The following is a 15,419-nucleotide window of genomic DNA, read 5'->3' on the forward strand; positions in this document are numbered from 1 at the left end:
TGTGGGCTCAGGTGATGGAAAGTACAACTCACTACATCAGACGGCTGTACGAAGCTGGAGAAGAAAAAAAGCGGAGGTAGATGAGATTGCACCTGGATGCAAGGAGTCAAATCCATGCTGTTAGCATCAAAAAAAATCTTGGAGAATAGGTATTTTTATGAAAATATTCAGAGTTTACCTGGGGTATGAAAAGTTCCTGTTGACGCTGTTCTTAAACTCCCTTTATATGCTTGGTTCCCACAGGTCTGGCAGGTCAGACGCCTGTGGAACAGGCACTAGCTGATGCCATTGTGGACACCATAGATGACTTCATGACACTGTTCCCTTGGGTAGAGAAAAACCAGGACGTGAGGGTAAGACAATCACTAATTTAAACAAAGATAGCACATAAGCCATGACTGATCATCTCCTCTGGAGACACTGAGGTGTGTCAGTGGCTGGGTCCATCACCTCACCTCAGCAAAGTTGAGCTGGAGGAGCTCTCTGGTTCTTCCTAGAGGCTAATGCAGACAAAGCTGCCTGCTCTCTTCCCTGTCCTATTTCACCAGACTTCTTCCATCCTTGGTGGAAAGGAGGCCATCATGAGCTGCCTCTCACTGGTTCACCTTGAATCAAGGACGCCACATGTGTGGACACAAAACTGCTCTTCAAAAGGGGAGAGCCGGGACACTTCCACTCCAGCTGGCACTGTGCGATGCCTCGCTCTTGTCGCAAACCACCTAGGATCAAATCTTTCTCTTTCTGCTAACTCACAGCCCCGTCCCATCTTTTAGCACTTCTGCATTTTGATATCTTCCTGGTTTTCAATCAGCATCAGTCTTCCATAACATCCGCTGCCAGGACAACTGCTTTTCAGTGTAGGAGAGTGGGCGCTGCTTAACAGGGGAGGTGGCACATCCCTCACTGTCACTGCAGCTGTCCTCTTCAGACTGCCATGGCCCGCCTCAGTCCTTGGCAGTGCTCCTGCAAATACTGACACTTGGGCTAACACTGTCATGGTTATTTTAACACACATTCATGGACATGCCTTACAGCATTTGGGGCTTTTTTTGGCGTCAGTCCAGTGCCTCCCATCAGAACCCCAAAGGAAAGCATGCAGATCAGCTGCTGGGGGAAAGAGGGTGGTGAATGAGTCAACTCAGATGTTACAATGGCTCCACACAGCTCTGACCCAAGCAGATGACCTGACCTTTTTAGGGAAGTGGTAGTGTAACAACAGATCTCACCATGAACTACCTACCAGTGCAGTCACCTTCCATTTACTTAAAGGTAACGTTTCAGATCAACTAGGGTATTGTATTACAGAAACCACGGAGTACATAATGTTGCCCCAAACCAATAATTAATAAATATGTAAAAAAAAAAATGAAAATGCTCTGAAATCTAGTAGAAGAAGATCTGAAAGTGTGTTTAGAGGTTTAGTATTTAACAGCGTGAATTACTTACATTTCGTTGGGATTTCCTGAAGTTTCCTACTTTGGGCAGGATAAGTTGACTCATGAATTTTAATCATTTTGGAACAGCCACACTATTGCTCACGTGCTAGTGTAGAAGCAGCACTACTCCCACAGCACTGCTGCTCCTCCACGGGGAAACACCCATGGTAATGCCTGCGTGTGTCCCAGCTCGTACTCAAGCACTTCTCCAAATCAAAGACCCAGATCATGTCACCAGTGATTAATTTAAAAGGGAAGAGAGTTGGCAGGCAACTCCTATCCGCCCGTACGCACGTATACATGCAAGGTTGTGCGCTGGGGCCAAGGATGATCAAGAAATTTACTTTGCTGGACTCTCCCAACATTTTTCTCCCTGGTGGCTGTTCTCCCTCTCTCTTCTCAGGTCCACTGCCACCACCTTGTGGCAGAAGTGGTGTCTCACGGTCTCACCAGGCCAGATTTAGGTCATTTACCCTTACTAAAAAGTCAGAACACCTCCCAGGCCTGACAAGTGCTTACAGGAACACAGCTGAAACGATGTGCTAACCCTATCCAGACAGTAGCAAAGAGAAATTAAAGCAAGGTATAGGGAGCAGAGATGGAAGCTGCCCATGGAAGCTCCCTTGGTTCCAGACACAGCCTCCCTTCACCTTACATTCCCCAAAAACACAGCTGGCATTGCCACAGCTTTGTCACGCACCACTGCAGAGCTCCAGGGCTGAGACGAAAAGGTTGTGCCACCCCAGAAGGAGGATCCTGGTCTTATCCTCACCAGCTTCACAGCTTAACTGTGTACTCCTGTAGTTGGGGGAGGTCATTACCACCACTATCACACAACAGTTTGGGGTTTTCTTTGTGGGGTGGAAGGGTGGGGTGGAGGATGACTTACCTAAAAGAAAGAAAATACTGCAGGACAGGGTACAGATATGAGATTTCTGGACCACAAACTTGTGGGTGATATTTGTAGTCAACTCATCCAGTTACTAAGTTCTTAACAGACAGCAGAAAATTATGTCAAGTTTTCACTGGTGTCTGTAGAAAAACCATTTTTATTTCAGCCTGCATTTAGGTTTCTGCCTCTTTTAAATTTTATCCTTTTTTTCATTAACCTGAATTTCAAAGCTATAGAAATAATTCCATTCCTGTACACCAGTCCTTATTTAACCAAGCCTGAGTATGCTCCTCCAAAATTAGGCCAAGTACATTAACTGCATGAACTGTGCCACATGGGTTGAACAGATGATCACAACAGTCTGCACTCTTGTTTCCCTGCAAGTGAGAAGAGAAAACCAGAAACAGTTTCCCTCCCCAAAGGAAACAGCAGCCTTAAAACTTTCTGCTATGGTGGAACAGCTAGCAGAGAACCACCACCATAACATAACCTCATACTTCAGCCATTAACATGCACATACTAAGGCCTGAGTCCTTTGATCCATACTTCATCCTTTAAAAACATGTTAGCCACCTCAAATCTTATTGTGGCAGAGACAATAAAAAGCAGAATAACCCGAACATTAAAGTTCAAAGATAAATCCAAGCAAAAGCTGAAAACCCAGGTTCCACATCTCACATGAGATGGGCTGGTAAGGACAGATAACTGATCAGCATCTGATTGACAACATGGAAAGACTGAGCTTAAGGAATTCTGGAAATTTGAAACTCTACACTAGAAAATATAACATTCAAGAGTCCCCCAAAAAATGACTGTGATACACTGGGAATTTATTTTGCAGCTGGATTCTTCCCAAATCTATGGCAGGGCTCCTGCCTTGCCATGGCTGGGTGACTGTTAGTACAGAAAAGGGAGCAGCATCACTCCAGACATCATGTCTCAGCATTGAGGAGATCTCAGGTTTTCATTAAAGGAGCAATAGGCTTTAAGTCACGGGTCAGTGAGCCATGAATGCCATGTTTTGGGCATCCAACTTTAATCTTTCACATTTCAGCTTCCTTTTTCACAAATAACCCTCCCCCCACAATATTCAGTTTTGTCAGCTGCTGTGCTTACACATTGGTTTGCATCTCTGTGTTTTGTTCTTCCTCCAGAAAAAAGCATTTGATGACATCCTCACCAACAAAGCACCTGAGTTACTGAAAGACTTGGATACTTTCTTAGGGGATAAAAACTGGCTGGTAGGAAATTCTGTAAGTATAATTTTTGTTTCTCCCATTCTAATCAGGTTGCCAGAAAGTAATTGAATTTCTGTTTTATGCCAGCCCATGAAACAACTCTCCCACACTTTTAACTCTTAATTCTTACCAACACACAATTGGTCGCTCAATTGCAAAGCGAAAATTGTTTTCCATAACATTGCAAAAGTGAGGCTAACTAGGACTAAGATCTGCATTTTCTAAACCAGTTCATAAGTACGTTGACACAAAACATTTTAAAAGCCTCTGTACTAGTGAACAGAAGCTCATTCTGTTTATAATCACTGACGAATTTATAAGGTAATATGAAAAAAACTTCTATAAAAACATAATATCCTTTTTTACCCCAAACTGTTTTAACCACTTTTCTGCAGCACAGTTTCGACAGGAAAAACTAATATTGTAATACTAGTAATATTTGTAGCAAGAGCTTTATTTTAACCAATATTTACTGAAGTCAAGCCTTGCATTACAACCTAATTACTACTCTATAATGACGGGCTTCAGAAAAAAAGCCAAATCAACAACTTAAGCAAAACAGATAAATCCACGTTTCATTTCTGCAGTTTTTTGAGAATACTAGCAGTTCCAGGTTTTGAGACAACCAATGAAAATTTACTGCTTTTTCTCCTACTTCCACTAGGTAACATGGGCCGATTTCTACTGGGATGTGTGCAGTACAACACTTCTGACCTGTAAACCTGACTTGGCAGACAAATACCCCAGGCTTTTGGCTCTCAAAGAGAGAGTGCAAGCACTTCCAGCTATTGCAGCCTGGATCCAGAAAAGACCGAAGACTGTAATGTAGATCAGCTGTTCAGAAAAACATATACATGTTTAGTTTTCAATGTGACAAGCATCCTAAGTTATTAACTCCAGAATCATTTATGTTAAACTTCAGATGGGTACGCTGCATCAAATCAAAACCTACCACTTTTTCTGGGAGAGAATCTAAAATACTGATTTGGTAGAGTAATAAATACTGTTTTGAAGAGGTGTGGTTTCAATCACATTTCCCCCTCTCCTAATACAGTGCTTGATCAAACCAGTTAATGTTTTAGCACTCTCAAATAGAGATGAATAAACCTTCCTGGAGAGGTGCAATCTCAACAATATTTTGTCTATTGCAGTCTTTCAATCAGGAGGAAAGCAGGTTAAATAGTGAGGGTAAATGTGTGGGAGGACTATGGACACTAAGCAAAAAAAAGAAAAAAAAGACCCACTTGGTCAATAAAATTCAAGAGACTACAGAAAGTGTTTGAGAAGCTTGAAGTTTATGCTCTGCCACTGAAAAAAAAAACCCAAAACCTCCAAAACAACCCAAAAAAGCAGCTATTTAGCTGAGGTGGTGCCCACATCAGCACCAGTTTTCCGTAAGCACACCTACTGCAACAACAATCAACAGCTCAGTGTCTCTTTCAGTAAGTAGGAGACATAGATTGGGGGTTGGTGGTGGCAACCAGGTTTAGAACAAATGAAGAGTTCGTTCTTCCAGGACTAGGGAAAAGGTAGGTGGAAGTCCTGACAATGTGGATGGTCGTAAGTGCAAGCAGTTTATACAAACTCAAGGGAAGACAAGTGCTTGCACAAGGACTACACTGTGTGATATAAGCAGATACACCACAAGAAATTTGGGCAATCCTCTGGGCTGGAAATGGCCACTGCTGGGAAAGTATTTCTCTTCACGCTTGCTTTTCCCTCCCACCATTCGTATTATTTCATTGAATCATGAGTGACACCAACCAACCACTAACAGTTCAGAGACAGGTAAGGTACTGGCAGAACAGAAAGCAAGAACCAATCTTTAGCTCATTCCAATGTGGTATCTTCACCTGCTTTGCAATTCCTTGCACACTTTGTTCTGGCTTTTTACAGATTTATCCTTCTTCAGCTCCCATCTCCTCTCTTCTTCAGCAACTGACCTCAGATCATGGTGGTTTTTGGTTTTTTCCCTCTGTACATCTTTCCCAATCAGAGACACAGAATCATAGAATGGTTGAGGTTGAAGGGACCTCTGGAGGTCACCTGGTCCAACCCCTTGCTCAAGCAGGGCCACCTAGAGCCAGCTGCCCAGGACTGCATCCAGACAGTTTTTGATTACTCCCAGAGTGGTGACTCTACAATCTCTTGAGACCCTAAATTAAAGAGGGTAGAAATAGTTACAATAAATTTAAAAAGGTAGAAACACATATGAGCTTCATAGCACTTAAAGTCAGATATTGATCCTGGGGGTCTACGGATATGATTGTTTGAGAAGTAACCACTGCTCAGTCAGACTACATTAACTGATTCCATACACATCCAAAACATCACAAAAACCACCCTAAGGGCAGGGATTTTGTTTCACTTCACATCCGAACCAAACAGGTGAGAATATGCAAATACAATGGGCTAAGAGTTGGGTTAGCATCATGCTCAACAGAAACAGGCAACCTCATTAACTGTAGCATTAAACACCCGTGGTTGTCTGTTAAATCCCACTATCTAGTCCAAGAGAACCAGTGGAATTATAGGAGCATGGCAGACAAACTGATTCTTACCCATCTCCTTTCCCATATAATAAAGTATTTCTTCACTCTATTTCAGCTGTGCATTTTGGAACATAAAGCACAGCACAGAGTATTTCGAGGAAAAGCCAAGCAGTTTAGTTCAAACTTTGAAAACATTTTAAGGGATTTAATCTTTCATCCATTTTGAATTTGCAGAAATAATGCACAGTTGACCAAAACCACCCACAAAATACCCACAAAAATACCCACAGCCTTGACCAAATGAAAAAAAAAAAAAAAAGCATGTCCAACTCACAGATCATCTCACTGGTTTATCACTAGCACAGTATCTGAAAGACAGGCTGAAAAACTGAGCAGTGATGGACTCCAGCTCCTCTTCCCTCCCTCTTCATAGAACACTGTTTAAGTGCCTTCAAAAGATGAAACAAGTGTCTTTTGACTGTGACAACCAGATCTAGCAAAGGGGTAACTAACTATCAAACCTATACTGCAAACCAGAATGAATCTCAGATGCAATCCTCTGAGTGGTTCAGCCTGGTACAGATTTGCTGAGCTCTGCACAGACCATACAGCAGCTGAGGCTCTGACAGAGGGCAGGGGCAGTAAGAACTCCACCATACTCTGCCTTCCCCCATTGCTTTTTAAAAAGCAGCAGTCTGAATCAACCACTCGAGTTCAAAAAACTAAGTTTCTGTCCAGGACAATGAACATGCTCCTCTCCTACCTCCTCAAATCACATCCTTGCTGGCAGATTATAAATTTCAGGTGGAGACACACCTCATCATTGATACCCCTGAGGGTCTTCATTTCACTGAGATGAACTCAAAATTCATTGAAACTTCAAGAAGAGAGCAGGACAATATTTGTGTTTAGAGTACTTCTTTGTCAGAGTACAGATCATGTATCTACAACAAGGATGACAAAAAAAATTACAATTTGGAAAGTTCCATTTGGCAAGAATTCTGTTTATACAATCAACACACTAACACCACTGTGATTAGAGTATAATGAAACATCAGTAATTAACTAGTGCTGGATAAAGCCAAGTCAGTTCAAATGGAACATTTCAGCAAGTTTGAAAGCTGCCTATTTGATTTTGCAAGTTATCATCCCCAACCTACCTCAAATAACCACAACCATGAAAATATTTTGTCAATCTATGGAATTTTATTGGAACAAGTTGATACAAAACCAGTACAGTACACCAAATGAACCCAAACAAGCAGAAACAAACAGACTCGAGCATTGACAAATAAGGCACATATAAAAAATCTACACATGGAATCCAGTGAAACAGACAGTTTATATATATATATATATATATATTTATATTTGGAGGTAGAAATAATTACAAAAATACTGACAAATCTTAAGCTGTAGCAGATTGGTTAAAACAATTACTATTTAGGTCCCCATTTTGAAAAGTGATCTGTAAAATAATGTTTATTCAGCATCTCTTGTTGGCACATTTGGGCCATTTATGTTTTTAAGCATCCTAAGAATGCTATCAGTGTCAAAAATTTTCAATACCATGAGGAATACAATAAAGAAACTATAAAAAGTTATAAATGTTCATAAAACTCCTGGTCATCAGAAAGGTAAGAGTCCTTGGGGTACATCATCACCTTTCCTTGAATTTCAGAACATATTTACATTTTAGAGACCCAACGAAGCTTTTAATAGTGTGGCTATATCTGCTGGAATGGTTCCTTCTTCTCCTGAGGAATAAAAACAAATATGAGTAGAGCTTAAAATATTTCACATAAACAAAGGTCTACATTCCAAAAGACTGTAAAAAAAAAAAAAAAAAAAGAAATCCTCTGCTTAAAGGACTTTTTCACTGATTTCTGGGTCAGACTTACAGGGCACTTACTGTCAAATTGAATAATAATCAGCACAAATACATCTTTCTAATTTAACATAAAAAAAACCCAACAAAAGGCTTGTCTGCATCAAGAGCCTTCTTTTTTCAGAATAATATATTGCAGTAGCCCTAATTTACTTAACGGGACATCATTATGTGCAAGACACCTACCTGCATCTGCTGCAGTCATATCCTGTTCTAACTTCAATTTCTGCTGGCTGATTTTGAGCATGGATTCTTCAATAGTCCCCTTACTGATTAGCTTTATGACTTTTACTTCTCTGAAAACCACAAAATAGGATAAATCCATTTTTATATTTTCTTTGGATGAGTGCAAAAGGGAAGGATGCTATGCCTTTGCTGGCAGTGGTTTAAAGCAAGGAAACGAATGAAAGGGCAATACAAAGAGCTCCTAGTTTTTCTCTCTGGAACAACTGTGCCGTGTACTGCCAGAAAACAAGTTTGCTCCTGCACTCTCAGCCACTGCAAAGTCTAGACAGTCACAAAAATCTCTATTCATACAAACAAGTCAAATTCCCTCTAATTCCATATTACAGTTGAAATACCTGTTATTAAACACATTCTATGGTTTCACTCTTTATGATAGGGTGGCACTTAAAAGCTTAGAAGTCTCTTGAAGAGAACAGTTTGGCCAAACAATCCCAAAGACTTCAGATCTGCCTCGAAACAGTTCCCAGTACCAGAAATTTGACAATTTTAGAGAATTTGAGTTGTAGAGAACTAGAAAAAGGAGGAGAGTGTAAACAAGATTTACTCTGGCAGTTACATGTGCTAAGACAACTACATAATAAAACAATTCCTTGTTTTATTGACATAAAACGCAGAGCTAGTTTACACAAGTCTCTGCTTGAAATGGAATTTTTAGTCATAAAATTTCGTCCTTTTAGCCTCCTCTGAGAGTTTGCCTCCAAGAAAACCCAAGTATAACTAAAAGGAGTCGTACCTTGTCTGACCTACTCTATGGCATCGGTCTTCCGCTTGCTTATCGTTGTACGGGTTGCAATCAATGTCATGAAGAATAACAACATTTGCTGAGGTCAGATTAATTCCCAAGCCACCAGCTTTGGTTGACAGAAGGAATACAAATATTTCCATATCTGTATTGAAATGATCTATTAGATGTATCCTGCAGAACACAAGACACCGTGCATCAGGCCTTGGAAAAAACACCACACTGGCTCCAGAATTGAATACAGAAGTTTGGATGATGAAAGGACAGTGGCACTGCATAGCAGGTCAAAAGTACAGATGTTATACAGAAGGAAAAAGGGTACCAACAGTCCTCAGCAGTGACCAGAGAAACATACTGGGTGACAGATCAACAGCAAGGAATGAAAAAAGGCTTAGAAAAAGATTTGTGATGTTCACAGAACACAAAGAGCAAGTTGGAGGATGGGAAGACTGAAGTACATGAAACAAATGAGGAGGCAAGGGATGAGTTTTGCTTCATGACTGTCTTCTGTAGTAACAGCAAGGACAGTAACAGACATCAGCTGTAAGGGGGAAGTAACACCATAACAAGAATCAAATCTTTTTTAAAAGAAGGAAAAATCATCTAAAATACTTTTTTTTTTTTTTTTTTTTTTTTAGAATTCCTGCAACAACAAACACGCACAGCTCAAATACAAGAAAAGCATTGCAACATTTTCAGCTGTAAGGACAGACTAAATGGTTTGTCCTAGAGAAACAAAGGGGTTTATCTGGCTGTTGTAACAGAAATATACTATACTTGCAAGGAATAGCTACAGGTAAGCTTGTGTTGTGGTATACTGTCACACAAACACACCATAAACTGCTGAAGATATACAAGCTTTCCATTTCAATGGGTAAGATTGTAACCTGACAACCTAAAACTCATCTTTCAGCCTCACCCCTGCTAAAGTGAATTGAAATACAACATTAAAGCCCTTCCACAGTCAATGTCCAGTGACCACAGATTTCTATACATTGGAAAAGTAAGGGGATTAGGTTACCTCCCTTTCTCCAAAACACATTCACTTTTTCATCTTTGCAAAAAGAGTCACATACCGATCAGGTATCTGTGTTTTTCCATCCAACCTGATATATCTATGTTGTCTGTGTTTTAGGAAAACTTCCAAGATATCCAGCATCATAGTAAACTGGCTAAACAACACAACTCGGTCACCCTGGAAATGACAAAGCAAAACAAAAGTTTTAGAACATGTCAGCTATGAACTACAGAAATTCTTTATTAGTGCAAACAAGCGATTTTACTTTCACTGAAACCCTATTTTCCAAACCGAAAGACTAAGCTGAAATTCATCAAGTCAGGATGGACTTTCATGAAGATATCAGATCCAGTATTTCTGCTACATTAACCCACTGTTTGTCAATGCAGTGATATTTTAGTTACTTTTTACTTAGGTGACTCAAGCAAATCACATATCACATGCATAAATGACAGATCCACTCCATCCATAAACAACAAACTATTTTAATTAAAAACTTAAATTTAAATGATATTCCATACAATTTAGAGCAGTAACACGCTTTTGTCTGAAATAGTCAGATATACAGCACACACTTGTGTAAACTCAGGATCCTTCTGAAGCATTATGGTACATGCTTATTTATAAAACAACCTTGTTTGAATCTCAGGGAAGGACTCCAAGCAGGGACCTCTTCTTACCTTTACACTGGCTTAACACATACGTGATTATTCTAAAATAACAAAATCTTATTCAATTGCTAAAAGAAGGTGAAGTTCACGGGGTGTGAAAATTACTCAAGATCCCATCTATTGATAAAGTAGTTAACTTAGATGAATATTCTGAAATTTGCAAAAAGTAGGAAAGCTTATTTCGGTTGTCTCTAAAGTAACATGCATACTCAGGACTGCACATTAAAAGCTGTAAGTATTGTTTTGCACATGCAATAAATCCTATTGTAATACACCACAGCAAAGCATAAGGGTTGTGCATACAGGCATTAATTTAACTAGTTATTTAGAGCAGCTCTTTAGATGGAGAGGAAAAGAAGTTTCAGCCATCTGTAATACCTTTTCTTTAAGATCAGAGAGAATGCGTTCCAGTGCTCTAAACTTCCCAGAATCCAAGATCTGATCCATGTCTAACTTGAAGTCACCGATGTGGGAATATTGCTTACAAAGCAAATGCAGCTCAAAATCTGTCATTACTGTCATATCTTCGAAGATAAGGTCAGGGTTAGCATCACAATGTGTGGGTTCCTGTTAGCAAAAAGGAAGGGAAATAATGCAATACACAATCCGACCAGAGAAGGAAAAAACCACACACAATAACATCCAGAATTTCTGAAAGAGCAAAGTAGCACACCAAGATGTGGACCAATACCAGAGCATGGCTCATGCAAGCAACATAAGACGAACTCTGCACCCCCAGGTTTACAGCAGAGGATCATTACTTCACTGTTTAGTTTTTACAAGCACTTCTACTACAGAAAGCTAAGTAGTATATGCTCAACCTCCACAGCAATTACCTAGTTCTCATCAAGCCCTATGACCTTTTACCCCTTTATCAGATCTCTTCCCCTCAAGACACACTCCCTAAAAGGGAGGTCCAGTCCTTGGACAGATGGTAGAAGACATGGGAAGCCCAGCCCAAGATGTAGGCTGGGGTAGAGGGATGTCATGCCCGGAAGAAAGAGGAAAAGAAAAGCCATATCTGGAGTGTACGATGGTATGAGTAGGAATAAAAAGGGACAAAAATCCTTCATAAACCAATGGGTCACTTCTCACCTTCCCTCAGCCTTGTCTGGCTTCACTTCAAAACAAAGTTGAAGAATATTCAAAGCCAGCTGCAACTTTCTTAGAGACCCTGCTGCACATTCAGATTTTTTTTTTTCATACTTCAGATAGAAGTAAAAATTTTTCCCAAACTCCTCAGGCATTAACTCCAGTCAAATTAAAAAAAAAAAAAAAAAATCCTCAACACTTCAGTACTTACACCTTCCTTACTTTAGTTGTGTACAGCCTAGCTTTCTTGCTACTCAGAAAATTATTAAACTCAAGTGTCCACCCAACATTTTTTTTTCCCTAAGCACTTTGGCTTTAAATTTTGGGGTGGAGGGAAGAGGTGTTAAGGGGGAGCTAATGAAAAGGAGATGACTGCAGACACACAACTGTTCTCTCCATTCTAATATCTGAGACAAAAATCAGTGCTAAACACAGAGCTTGATTAGAGCACTGATAGATGCAGAGAAATAGAAAGTAGCAACATATAATTAAGTTTTTGCAAAGACACAGTTTTGACCAGAAGACTGACAATAAAACAAAAAACAAATCAAAGCCCAGAAAACAATTCTTATTTAAGTTGCATTAGAAATTCTGAGAAATTAAGGAGTGCTTCTGAATCTCATCCCCTTGCCTTGAGCATAAGCATGGACATGGTCCTGAGCTTGTCAGTCGTATAATACTGACGATGCAAGAGAGGGTGATTAGCCATTTTTCTAAGTTGCATCATTGCATTTCCCATATCAGAGTTTTTCTCTGTAAAGAAAGAAATAAGGTATATTTAGTAATAATACATAGATGCCTGATACATCTTTATCTGTCAGGAGAACTTTATTTGTAAGAACTGAATTTGAAATTTCACCTATTACCCAAACTTCAGAAAAACTCATAGAAGGATATAGTTAGTTTAAGAGAATCAGACATTTCTACAAAGCAAAGACTTTGCAGTCATGCTCAACAAATGCCTCAGCATGAAAAAAAAATCCACCAAAAGGAAACAAGACCCTTACATACCATTACTTTTAATAGTTTTCTTGAGTCTGTTTAAGAGATCAAAATAGAGTTGTTCCTGTTTCTCAGACATGGCACATAATTCAATGAGATCTTTCTTGGGAGGTAGTTGTTTAAGGACCTGACAAAACAAAATCATACCAGATAAAACCTGTACTGCTGTGAACAGTCAGTAATTCTGTAATTCAGTAATTCTGTACTATCTTACAAACCTGCTTTTAAGCTACTCTACTTATTCTCCCCATCCCAACTCCTTTCATTCGTTGCAACTTCACTAACTTGGTCAGCAACTCGACATATTCAAATCTTGATTTGGATTATACATCAACCCCCACACCAAGCAACATGGTCTGCACACTCTAGAACTGTATGAAATAATATTACATGCAATAATGGAATCTACTTCCTTGCTTATCAGAGTTACCTTCTTCAGGGCACTGACCACTGAAGTCTGCAAGCACACATTAACATTTTTTCAGATCAGTAAATTTTCCCTTTCTTTTATAAATGCAATTCTAAAAGAAGAATTTAAATAGGTTTTGGATTTTTGAATAAAAGAAACCTTTTGATGATGGTAAAATAACAGAAACCACACATTTCTAGTCACACATAAATACATGCACATTCACTCCTTAATCCCTTCAGTTAAAATGCCATTACTATAAAGTCACAAATATTTTTGTGGTCAATGGGGAGGACTTTTCACTTCTTATCACTTAGTGCACTGAAACACTATTTGGTGATCTTTCCTAACTAAAATTCTCAACAGTAAATAGTCAGCAAACAACAAATATCAAAATACAAAGCTGCACCAGGTCACATTTTTACTTGCAAAAACGTGAAAAATGAAAGATAGTTCAAGTTTCTTAACACTACCAAAAATTTCACCTTACATTAAGCTGTTGGTCTCAAAGATTATCAGGCTTTTTGATAATACAAACCCATTATTTTAAAGATAAAATGTTACCTCATCTTTTACTCTTCTCAAGATGAATGGTTTTATTATCTGCTTTGCATGTGCAATTCTCTCCTTTTCATATACACTTTGTTCTTCAGCACTCTTCTAAGGAAAATATTGCAAGAATTCAATTACAGTGTGAAGTTTTCAGCTGTGATGCCACCACCTTAACTGTTCTAACTTGATGAAAAACCCAGCCAGAAGAGACATATTTAACATGACCATTAGTATTCTGAGATATCCTGTTATGACATATTTTACTTTAAATGGTTTATTTCACTGTTTCATTTTCTAGATTTTCATAATCCCATTACCTGTTTCCCTAAGACAGCAATAAAACAGAAGTTATGCAGCAACCACAGTCTTCTAGCAAAAAAAAAGAGTTATTTTCAAGAAGAGAATACGTGATATTTACTGTTTTTGAAGAGAACATCCTTCGAATTTCACTCGTGCTACTGCTGAACATATGTGGCATGACAAAATTCAAGAGGGACATCAATTCCAACAGATTATTTTGAACTGGAGTCCCCGTCAGCAGCAAGCGATTCTTGGCCTGTTTGTCCAAAGTGGAAAGAGCAACAAGAAACATTAGTCAAACAGGCTAAAAACTATTATTGGCAGAAACAACACAGCTATGGAGAAGTGAGAAAATGAGCTTGGTTTAAATTATATTTAAAGTTATATATTTGGATCTCACAGAATAATTTCCTTGTCAAGTCAACAAAACTGTTTACAGATCTGTGGGGAACTGTGCACATAACAATTTAACACAATTCAAAAAAAGCCTTCCTGGATTTATTTGGGTTTTTCTCGATTGTTCTGTTTAGGTTTTGGTTTGGTTGCTGTTGTTGTAGGGTTTTTTGTTGCTTTTGCGTGTGTGTGTGTGTGTGTGTGTGTGTGTGTGTGTGTGTCCCGCGCCTTAATGACTGTGCTTATTGTTGCTCCCACATTAAGTTCTCTGTTATACAGTACTTATGCACAAGTTTTGAATTGCAAGTAAAAACCATAGTTTTAGTGCTTAAAGATCAGCTTCTTAAAAAGGCTATTGATGAAAACATCTTGAAAAATAAGTTGCAATAAGTGATATCAAGTATATTACTATTGGACAAATACTACAGTTCTAGAGCATAGTAGTCAGAGGGCTGTACTCAAATTTTCTTTTTCAAAACACTGCTGACTCAGGCCACAAACTATAAGAAAAAAGTGGTTTTATGCTAGCTTTTCTTGCATAGTCCTATCAGAGCAGGTCCTTAAATACAAGGTGTCAGCACAAGTAATGAGATTAGCATTTTTAAAGTCTTTACTACTACTATGCACTAAAACTGAGAAATTGCTTAATACTGAAACTCAACCACTACCAGCATTGTACTGATGCTGCAGGAAATTTATGGCCTTTCTTTGGGAGTTTATTCACTTGCACATCGTCTGCCTAACATTATGTGTACATGTACTTTACAGTTAATATTCCATTTCCCTTCTGCTCATCACTACAGAACAGAAAAACCAGGAGTTGTCCCCCCTAACCCAACAATAACTAAACCTCTTACATTAATTGTCATAAGGTGCTGGTAGCGTACAGAGCCCATGTTCTTGAGCATATGACCTTCATCAAAAATGGCATAGTTCAGCTTCAACTTGCGGAACAGTCCTCGATCTTCTGAGCTGCTAATTGCAGAGTTGTATCTGTCAGAGAAAAATATCACGTGCACTTAGCCTGGTTTTTTAAAATTGTTATCAC

At 39.0% G+C, this 15,419-nt stretch overlaps 2 protein-coding genes across 3 annotated transcripts in view; one reads left to right on the forward strand and one right to left on the reverse strand.

Moving 5' to 3' along the window:
• The window catches only part of HPGDS (hematopoietic prostaglandin D synthase), a 29,424-nt gene extending 24,582 nt beyond the window's left edge, over positions 1-4,842 (forward strand). For both annotated transcript variants that reach the window (XM_032686140.1, XM_032686141.1), the window contains 4 exons: positions 244-353; positions 3,483-3,581; positions 4,231-4,706; positions 4,805-4,842. In XM_032686140.1, coding sequence (XP_032542031.1) covers positions 244-353; positions 3,483-3,581; positions 4,231-4,395 — 374 coding nt within the window. In that variant the 3' untranslated portion in view covers positions 4,396-4,706; positions 4,805-4,842. The remainder of the gene's footprint in view (positions 1-243; positions 354-3,482; positions 3,582-4,230; positions 4,707-4,804) is intronic.
• A 2,400-nt stretch (positions 4,843-7,242) lies between these two features.
• SMARCAD1 (SWI/SNF-related, matrix-associated actin-dependent regulator of chromatin, subfamily a, containing DEAD/H box 1) overlaps positions 7,243-15,419 on the reverse strand; it is a 42,035-nt gene continuing 33,858 nt past the window's right edge. The window contains exons 15-24 of the mRNA XM_032686139.1: positions 15,229-15,364; positions 14,097-14,234; positions 13,691-13,786; positions 12,727-12,844; positions 12,347-12,468; positions 11,002-11,190; positions 10,011-10,129; positions 8,926-9,108; positions 8,133-8,242; positions 7,243-7,815 (exon numbers count right to left, since the gene is read on the reverse strand). Coding sequence (XP_032542030.1) covers positions 7,754-7,815; positions 8,133-8,242; positions 8,926-9,108; positions 10,011-10,129; positions 11,002-11,190; positions 12,347-12,468; positions 12,727-12,844; positions 13,691-13,786; positions 14,097-14,234; positions 15,229-15,364 — 1,273 coding nt within the window. The 3' untranslated portion in view covers positions 7,243-7,753. The remainder of the gene's footprint in view (positions 7,816-8,132; positions 8,243-8,925; positions 9,109-10,010; positions 10,130-11,001; positions 11,191-12,346; positions 12,469-12,726; positions 12,845-13,690; positions 13,787-14,096; positions 14,235-15,228; positions 15,365-15,419) is intronic.

Source organism: Chiroxiphia lanceolata, chromosome 4 (assembly GCF_009829145.1).
Source record: "Chiroxiphia lanceolata isolate bChiLan1 chromosome 4, bChiLan1.pri, whole genome shotgun sequence".
Classification (NCBI taxonomy): domain Eukaryota; kingdom Metazoa; phylum Chordata; class Aves; order Passeriformes; family Pipridae; genus Chiroxiphia; species Chiroxiphia lanceolata.